At 42.1% G+C, this 10308-nt stretch overlaps 1 protein-coding gene across 1 annotated transcript; it reads left to right on the forward strand.

Annotated features, from left to right (window-relative positions):
• Positions 1–5398: 5398 nt before the first annotated feature.
• LOC101611958 (melanoma-associated antigen B2-like) lies at positions 5399–6418 on the forward strand. The gene has a single exon (XM_004653816.2). The coding sequence runs from the start codon at positions 5399–5401 to the stop codon at positions 6416–6418; it is 1020 nt and encodes a 339-aa protein (XP_004653873.2).
• The last annotated feature ends 3890 nt before the right edge of the window (positions 6419–10308 follow it).

Below are 10308 nucleotides of genomic sequence, written 5' to 3' on the forward strand. Positions count from 1 at the left end.
CAATAGCATGAATAAGTAGGGGACCCGGTACACTATGAAATCAACCAGCTGGACAAGAAATGCTTATGTGTCCAACAGTAGCATAGAGTCTCTGTGAGTAACCAATTGTTCACTGATTTTCTTTAATTTTTAATTTTTTTTTTTGAGAGAGAGAGAGAAGCAGAGAGACAGAATTGGCAAGCCAAGGCCTCCAGATGCATACACCAACTTGTGCATCTAGATTACATGGGCCCTTGGGAATTGAACCTAGGTCGTTGGGCTTTTCAGGCAAGTGCCTTAACTGCTAAGCCATCTCCCCAGCCTGTTTCACTGATTTTTTTCTGAAGCCCACTCCATGGAAAAGTACTTAAATCTGGTACTGGAAACTAAGTCAGAATCCCATGGTCAGGATATTAGTACAATTCAGACAGAAGCCCCTATTGCACTTTGGAGAAGAACAGTCGGCTTGCACAACAACAACAAAAAGATTTCAAAAAGGGCTTAGTGGTTAAGAGCTTGTCTGTGAAGCCTAAGGACCTCTGTTCGAGGCTCAATTCCCCAGGACCCATGTTAGCCAGATGCATAAGGGGGTGCATGCATATGGAGTTTGTTTGCACTGGCTGGAGGCCCTGGCATGTCCATTCTCTCTCTCTTTCTCTCTCTCTCTCCGCCTCTTTCTCCCTGTCACTCTCAAATAATAAACTCTTTTTTAAAATTTCAAATAACTTTGCATACCCCCTTAAAACAAGCTGCTATCACATTTGGCTGGAGAATGTGCTATTTTAGAGATGGCAGTAAAAACAGAGAAGATGTTGATAAAGCAAGAAGATAGCTGAGTGCTCACCATGACACATGCCACCTCTACCCATCTTCCATGGTTCCGGAGAAATTATAGTGTAATTTGCAAAATGAATAGTACTGCTTTTACTGCTTACCTGATTTCCAGTTCAAGGGCAACAGTGACAAATATGGCGATCATTAAAAATCTATCCAAAAAATATAACTCAACACTAACTCAGATCAGGAAACACTGAAAAACAGTTGGTGAAAATATTGTAACAGCCACAGAGTGGGTATGAACATCCTGAGACATAGTACCCCTGATACCACACAAGGACTGACTAAGGCCTTCTTGACCACACAGCAAATATCATAACCCCACTTAGGAGGGCCCCCAGAGTAACGGGATCTGGTATGAGGTAATAAAAGGGTATAACATTTATTTGTGTGCGTGTGATATGTAAAAAGTAAAAAAAATAAAAAATAAAACATTTCAGAATCATAAGACCCCAGTCTTTACCAAATTAAGCACTGTTCAAACCTCCTATGGCTTTGGCTGGAAAGATAGGTCAGCTGTTAAGGTGCTTTCTAGAAAAGCCTATCAGATTGGATTGATTTCCAAGTATCCAGCTAAAGCTAGATGTATTAGGTCACCCATGTGACTGGAGTTCATTTGTAGAAGAGGAGGCCCTGGTGTGCCCATTCTCCTCCCCCCCCCTATCAATTTGTCTCCCAATTTGCCCCTTACTGGTTGTAAATAAATAAAAATAAAATGGAAGATAATTGGTCTCAAAGTTCAGATATCTTAGAAATGTGATAGTTTTCCATGAAAGATTAATTTTGTATAATTTCCATGACTCACCTGAAATTTAAGACTGTCTCTTAGCTTCTGGCGCTCTACATTATTACACATAATGGAATAGAGAAAACATTTCCATTGCAAAAAGGTATACTATAGAGTCACTGAACCAATGAAAAAAATCAATAACCAGAAGGTAAGCATCAAACATCCTAAGTTCAAGTGCAACACTCACACAAGTTATCAAAATTCTCCGTATTGCCAATTGCATCATGCAAGATGGGGTGGTGAGAGCCTGTGAAAAGTTCCATCCAGCTCCAGAAGCTCTACATGGCAGCTGATCCACACTCCTAGTTTATCCAACACATCTTCAGATCTACCCTGCAACCACAGTCCACATGCATAGCTCCATACTATGGCCTTACTTGGTCTCCATCCAGGGGATTCAGCCTTGTTTGGTATGTGGTATCTTAGCCCTTGCTTTTGGAAGTGCTTCATCTTCATGCAAAGGCCTTACTGGGCCCCACAGAAGAATTATATCCTTGTTTCACATTCCACATCTCACCAGCACCAGGAACAGGTTCACCTTTATACATTTGATGCTCCAAACAGGGATTTCATCCAGGCTTCACTTTGACCTTAGGCTATTTCCAAAAATCAAAAGCCCTGTACCAACAGTATTCTCACTTTCCCCCTTGAAAACGTATTAAGCCAGTCCACAGTTCTCTTTGCATTTACAATTTCCGAGCACATGCCAGAAGAGCCTATCAAGTGTTTCTTACAACACTGTCAGGCTTCTCTAGACCAAAGTAACAAGTGATTTTATATTTCTCACTCAAACACATTCCAAAGACAAAGACTCATGAGGTCAGATTCATTATATTAAGTGCTCCTCTCCAGTGTACCAATTACCCCTGTTGAAACTATTTTTGATGGGACAAATGCCTAACCATAAGCAAACACGAGAAACCTTATCAAAAATAGCTCTTTATACTGAGTAGGGCTGGATTACAGTTCCACCTTCACTTATAAACCTGTTTCCAAGCAGAGTGCTAAGTATTTAGGTAGGAAGCATATGCTTAATCAAACTTTCCTGACATAGCAAAGACTTACATTCATATTCAAAAGGCCACAGGGGAGCAGTAGAATGATGAAGGTGGAGAAGTTGTTAAAGAGATATGAGTGTGACTGAGGGTACCGAGGCTGTGGTACAATCTGTTGTGACACATAAGAGTTTCTGGCAGTGGACCATGTGTAAAACAGACTGAGTCCGGACTGGGTAGAGGAATCATCTACAGCGGTATGAAAGCTAAGTAAAGAGAGTTCCTGCACGATTGTCAATATAAGAGACTAGTCGTGAACCTGAATGTTCACTGCAGTGAGCCAGTTGTTTTGGATTAGGAGATGGGAAAACAGAGGGATAGGTATGTGGTGGGGCATGGCATACTGTCCATCATGGGTGCCTGAGGCAGGGAGCACTGTATTCAAGACTGAGAAAGTATTCTTGAGGAGGAGTGGTGCAAAAGTAGGCACAAGTGCACTGCTTATGATAGACAGCAGAAGAAAAGACAAGGACTTCCACCAATAATAAGCCAAGCTATGGAGCTCCATGTCCACTGGAGCCAGGCATTCGGGGAAGGATGAGGAGGAGTGTTAAGGAAAGGGAGGGTCCACGAAGGGGTGTGGCCAATTTTGTGTCATGTCAGTGTCAGGCAGGTTGGGCAGGGTGCAGCCGACTGAACAAAGGGTAGGGCCTGGGGAACATGTGTATGAGTGCAGTGAGGAAGTCCAGGCCCAGCTCCATCCTGACTCCAAAACACTGCTTTGTTAGCAAGCTGGACCTGCTGTCAGTGAGAGCCGGCCCGTGACCAGAAGTGTTCCTCCGTCACTTCCTGTGCATCACTTCCTGCGTGACAGTGCGAGAGTGTCTTCCTCTCCGTTGGCCGCCGTTGATCAGTTGGCGGCAGCCGCTGAGTCCTAGGAGTGGTCTGTGGAGGAGGTAAGAAAACGCATTTTCTACGGACAGAACGCGTTCTTCTCGCAGTCCGGGGTTCTTTTCTAGGTCCTAAGACTAGCTGAGTGGGCTGGCTTTCCCAGGGGAGGGGGCGACATGGACTCTGGCTCTTCAGGTCTCCTGGAGGGCAGCCGGAACATGAGAAGAAGCCAGAGAAGACAGGAGGACGAGTCGGAGGCCATCGTTTAGACAAGCTTTGGTCAGAAGTGGAACATGTGCGAGCAAGGTTGTGTGCACGCTGAGCCGCCCGCTCCACACTGTTGTCCCTGACGAGGCCTCCCTGGGAAGACACTGGGCAACATTAGAGCAGCCTGACTTCATCATCCCCGCCAGCTCCTCAGGGGAGTTTGGGAGATGAGGCACCCTATACCTACCTCCCTAAAATGTGAAAATAAGCTAACAACTTGTGTTCAGAGGGGGCAAATGAGCACACATGGCTTGTTGGTTAATTTTCCCACGGGGTCTGTGACTGCGTGCACCACAGACGGAGGTCATAGTGAGAACTGGTGACTATCGTGATCCAAGAAGTGATGCAATCATGCATAAGAGGTAGTTCATTTGGTGCTGGGCTTGTCGAGCATGGATGAAGCCCTGGCTTCAATGTGCAGAGTAGCATGGGAAAAGCACACCTGAGGCATGCCCAGTTTTCCTAACACTGGAGAGATGGGGCCCCAAATACAGGATGTTTACGATGAACACTGCCTATATTTCAATTCTGAGAGCACATTGAATTGCATGAGAACCTGTCTTTAGAAACAATGCATGAAAATGTGAATAAATATACATCAAATATAATTTAGAAATAAGCAGGTTATGTGATTCAGACAAGCCAGGGGAATGGGTGGGATGAATGTATGCAATGTGGGTGAATATTATTAAAAAATTCAATATATACATACATGTTCAAAATATCATACTGATAGGAATTTTTGTTAGATGAACATTGAAAAGGAAATCAAGGAAAATATTAGTATAAAAAGTTTGATCAAGCTCCTTTGTTACAAGGGTGGAATGTGAATGGGAACCTTGAAGCAGCCTAGAAATTACACAGAAGCTTATGTACAAGCTACATAAACTAGATTTTCTTCCATTTCCTTGAAATGTGTTCTCAAAAAAGGGAGGCAAGCTCTGTGTAGCAGAATTGTTGTACCAGCTCCCTGATAACAGAGCAGATTGATATATGGGACACTCAGTGATCACAAGGGATGGAATTCCTGAAAGAACAAAGGCATTTAGAAGCTTGACCCTGCTGTGATCATGGCCATGGACACATCCTGTGGGAGATAACCTCATTCTGAGATGTGTGCACAGTAGCCAGAGCAGGGATTGCTAAACAGTACACTTTGTCAAAGTAAGAATGATAAGGGATGGAGTAACAAAACAATGACCATGAAGATTGAAATGGCTTTAATACATTCCCAGAGTCCTGGAAACCTTGTTAACAAAGTGGACAGGAGCTTCTGAAAACTATCATTGCCGGGGTCCCAGGGAATGTTGCTAGATCAAGCAAGTATCTCAAGACTTTGTCTGAGTGGACATTGCAGGGTTTAGACTGTAGAGGACAGGAAGTGTGGCTCTATCTCAGCAGTACATACCAGTCATGAGAGCCGTGTGTGGGGAGGGGTAGAGGGAGGGACACTGGGCACTGGGTTTCAAGAGCACTGCACTTATGGAAATCAGGGAAGGGGAGGACAGGAATGATGAAATGCAAAGCCTGCAAATGTGCTCAGTGGATTCACAGTGTCTCCATTTCCTGATGCAGCTTTCCCTGTCACCCTCTCCGCTACCAACATCCCTGCCAGCCTCCATCCTTGACCATACTCATCATGCCCCGAGGAAAGAAGAGTAAGGCACATGCTCAAGAGAGATACAACCAAAACAGAGTTCATCGCCAGGAGCTCAATGATGCCCAGGGCAGAGCGGCAGAAGATGGAGGGCCACCCTCCTTCTCTGCACTTGCTAGTGTAGATGGTCTTCCCAGCACATCTACTACTGGCTTCCCCCACAAGTCGCAGTCACCTGTGTGCCCCACAAATGCTGGTACAGGTATCCGTCTGAAAGGGCCTGGCAAAGTGGACCAGGGCCAAGTCACCTCCAGGGCCAGATCCAGTGGATTTCTCTCTTCCAGTGAGGACCCCAAGTATGATCTTCTAAAGACCAAGACAGAAAAGCTGATGGAATACATGCTCATCAAGTACAAAATGAATCAACCCTTGGTGAGGGGAGAAATGATGAGAGTTGTCAACAAAAGTTTCAAGAATCACTTCCCCGAGATCCTCAAGACAGCCTGCCAACACCTGGATATGGGTTTTGGCCTTGAGTTGGAAGAAGAGCAGCCAAATGCCAACACATTAAAGCTTGTCAACAAACTACATTTCAAGGATGATGGGAGTGACTACAGCCAGTTGGGCCTCCCCACCAGGAGGATTCTGTTTTCTGTCCTGAGTGTCATCTACTTAAATCGCCGCTGTGCCCCTGAGGAGAAAATCTGGCTATTCCTGAATAACATAGGCATCTATGATGGGATTCCACACATCATCATTGGGGATGCCAGGAAGGTCCTCACCCAAGATCTAGTGCAGGAAAAGTACCTGGAGTACCGCCAGGTTGCTGATAGTAATCCTCCAATCTACGAATTCCTGTGGGGTCCCAAAGCTTATACTGAAACCTGTATGGAGAATGTCCTGGACTTTCTGCACAAGTACAATGAATATGTCACCTGCAGTGATACACCCCCTTATGAAGATGCCAGGTGGGATGAGGAAGAAAAAGGCAAAGGCGGCAGTGTGGCAGAGGGAGGCATGGGAAGCCCTGGGATATTCGAAAGTCAAGTTTCTCTTCCTTAAGAAGAATTGACACCTGAGTTACTCATTTCCTTTGAGATTGGACCTGCTTTCTGGCTTGTTCTTCTCACTTACCAATATATTTTTAAAATAAATTTTCTGATTTGTATAACAAAGTCTTGCTTATAGTTCAGAATATAAACAGTACATTGTTATTTGCCAACTTGAGTGATTCCAACTTTTTTCTTTTCTTTTTTAATTTCATTTATTAGTTTTCTTTTCATCAAATACAGGCAGTTTGGTACCATTGTTTAGGCTCATCTATGATCTACCCTCCCCATTAGACCCTCCTTGTTGATGTAAATGGGTCATGCACTGTGGAGTTAGTCCCCAGTTATTGGTATGCTAAATGTCTCTGCAAATCATGACCCAACATGTGATTCCAACTTTTTTCTTTGTGAAATGTACATTTCAGTTTTCCTTATGCTTTTATCTGTGGGAAAGTAACATTGTTTGAAAGTTGTGTAGGTCTTAATCATGTAGTGTTTCTTAACCAATTTTTTTAAAATGTGTCTACATTTCCTCCTGTTATTAAAGAATAAACAGAAAATAAATGGTCATATATTGAATTTCTTGATGACTGATGAGGCATTATGCACACACTAATTGAACATCTGTTCTTGGGAAGTCTTCAGATTTTGCACTGGGCATGTTCATTAAAATTGAAACATTTCTTTCCCTTATCTCAGTTTTTACAGGGACCTTCACCCTGAAAGATAAAAGGTAAAAATCTGGTCTCTTTCCAAAGGGTGAAACAATAATTGTACGTTAAGTGGAAAATACTTTATGTTCCATTATGAAAAGGATTTTTAATGAACATTTCATTTTTATGTGTGATATAGAATGTAACATCTCTAGCATGTTCTAATTGAACAGTAAGATATAGAATCCCAATAAAAGTAAAAAGATCCTGAAATTTAGTGTAAAAATGAAGAAAATGTTAAAAAAAATAAAAAAAAGCATATGTCTCATTAACACAGCCCTTAATATGAATGTCAGCCTGTGTTATTGGGTACAAAGTTATCAATATCTGGAGATGATAATGATTTCAGTCATGACAGTTCCTCAAAAACCAAGAAAAGAGAAAGGACTGATTATAACCCAACAATTTTTAAGCAGAGGTAGGAGGATAGGAATTCTAAACCTTCCTTAAGTTTATCTGGAGTTTAGGTACCATGTGGCATACATGAGATCTTCTATAATATAATGAGTTACAGAATGAGGATTGTCGCCTTCATAAGGAAATCATGACCAACAACTATTTTTGAGTCCACATGTATAATGGCAGTTGTGGACAGGGGAGAGAATTATGAGGACATTCTCTTTCCTGAAGAGCTAAGCACATTTACTTAATGGTTTCTGGGGGAGAGGGAATAATTCTGTTCTACAACACAATCACTGGAGCAAGGAGAGGAGAATAAGGGCTACAGAGAGAATGGGCCTTAAAGAAATGTAATGTGAGGTACATGGTTTCATAGTGCAATGAGTACGTAAGAAAGTGTGAAAAAACAAAATGGGAAATAACTAAAATACATGATAAAAATAAACTATACATCTCAAACACATCCATGCTGCTTGAAATAAGAGAATTCAGTGAAAGCCAAGCTGAGGGCAAAGGGGAAGAAGCAAAGAGGAGAGTGAAGGTAAAAATGACATTGCAGGGGAAATACTCATGGAAAATTCTACTCCCATACCCCTAGTTGGTTAGAATGAATAAAGCATGTTTCCAAATTAATTACGTGTTTGGAAAGATTAACCTCAGTATCAGTAGTCTTTTGGTTCAATGAAAATTTGTACCTTATGAACTTCTTAGTTATTTTAAAGGGTTTGTAGACTCACAGAAAACCTTGATAATTCAAGGACAGTGGAACAGTACCAAATGTGAGTAGAAATGATGGGGCACAAACAGTTGCAAGGGAGCCAGGGGGCACCTTACTAGTGTATTCATACCAACCAGAATAGGAATGAGTACAGCTGTCATGGTGGCTAAAGTCAATGTACTTCAAACTGAAGGAGTAAAAATTACCTCATTTTGCTGGTGCAGGTATCCCAAATACCTGCTCTATTAACCAAACTTCATTGTCCCATAACTAATTTTCCTCATCCAGCCAAGGGGAAAACATAAGTGACATAATCATGAGAAGGGAGCTATGTCAAATATCAGATCCAAGGTCTTGAGGGTTTCCTCTGCAATGAGTCTTCCCTCAGTACACTCAGGCAGCTGTATATAGATGAAATGCTTGTAAATGTGTTGCATATAAAATACGTGAAAAAGGAATCAAGGGCCCAGAGGTAGGAAGGTCCAGTTCCTCCCAGACTCCACCCTCAAATGAAAACTCAGAGAATGATATTCTAAAGAGAAAATCAGAGATAATGGCGGATTACCTGGTCTGTGAGTACAAAAGTAATCAGCCTTTGATGAAGAAGAGTGTCATTAAAAAGGATCATGTAAGCTGGGCGTGGTGCTGCATGCCTTTAATTCCAGCACTTGGGAGACAGAGGTAGGAGGATTGCCATGAGTTTGAGGCCACCCTAAAACTCCATAATGAATTCCAGGTCAGCCTGGGCTAGAGTGAGACCCTACCGTGAAACCCCGCCCCCCAAAAGCATCATTTTATAATTCCCTCAGATAGTCAATATAGCCACCCCACACTTGGATGTGGCTCTTGACCTTGAGTTTAATTGTGCCCAGTGAAAATCCTACATGCTTACCAGCAAGTTATATTTACAGGATAATAGGAGCAGCAGGAACCACCTTAGCATTCTCTAGACTTGACTTATGATCCCTCCTCAGTGTGATGTGTGTGTGTGTGTGTGAGAGAGAGAGAGAGAGAAAGAGAGATTGAGAGAGAGAGAGAGAGAGAGAGAGAGAGAGAGAGAGAGAGAGGGAGACTGAGACTACCTACATGGGAACTGTGACTGTCAGATAAAATCTGGCAATTTCTGACTGTCAGGAGCTAGGATGGGAATGCAGGAAATTCTTTACCAATTACCTACTGTAGGAAATGTACCTTCTATATGGTCAGTTTTCCAACATACATTGGTCATCCACAGTAAGAGATTCTATGAGTCCTGAATCCTATGCAAAATGCTGAAAGTTGAAATGTCTTGTTGTTTCTGCAAGTGTCTTGAACCCTTGCAATATGCCTCAACATCAGTGTATGAATAGAGTTTGAGGTAATAGAGAAAACAGAGTACCATCAAATCAATGGCTACCAGAAAGTCCTACAGAGGTATTCAGCAAGGAAAGGAATCTTACCTTACTGAGGATAACATTTCCATCTGATAATTTAAAAGCTGTAGTAGGTTCCATTTTTCCTTAGGCTCTCTTGCCATAGAGAAGGGGTCAGGTGGAATTTGACTTTGCATGTCTTGATTAACTAGTGACCTTGTTCTTAGAAAGGAAACTTGACTGTAGAATATGTGGTCCTAGGTCACAGGTAAAGTAAAATTTTGGGCTCTGAGTGATAAACAGTGACTGTGGTAGCTTAAATAGATGGCCCCCAATATATTCAGTGTTTTATTAGTTTGTAGTTTGCATCTGTAGCCACCTGGCTGGAGGCGGATTGTAAGGTGTGGTGGTGGGTTTGAGAATTCAATCTAAAGATTAAAAAAAAAATGTATACGAATGCAGTAAGAATTATATATAAACCCTACGTATACTACTAGAAATAAATATTGGGGTCAAGGGAAGGAGATGTAACTAAAGATGAAAGAGAGGTAAAAATTAAAGCAATGAGGATAAGCCAGATCAAAGAACGCTGTATACACATAAAGAAACTTCACAATAATACCCAAACAGTGCATATGCATTAATAGAAAATGACAATGTTAGCTTAAAATATTTCATCAGGGTCTGAAATTAAAAGGAAGAAATGCCACGCTATATGGAA

This window comes from Jaculus jaculus, chromosome X (genome assembly GCF_020740685.1).
Source record: "Jaculus jaculus isolate mJacJac1 chromosome X, mJacJac1.mat.Y.cur, whole genome shotgun sequence".
NCBI lineage: Eukaryota > Metazoa > Chordata > Mammalia > Rodentia > Dipodidae > Jaculus > Jaculus jaculus.

Coding starts and splice junctions, on each gene's coding strand:
- LOC101611958 (XM_004653816.2), top strand. CDS start 5,399: ATGCCCCGAGGAAAGAAGAGTAAGGCACATGCTCAAGAGAGATACAAC.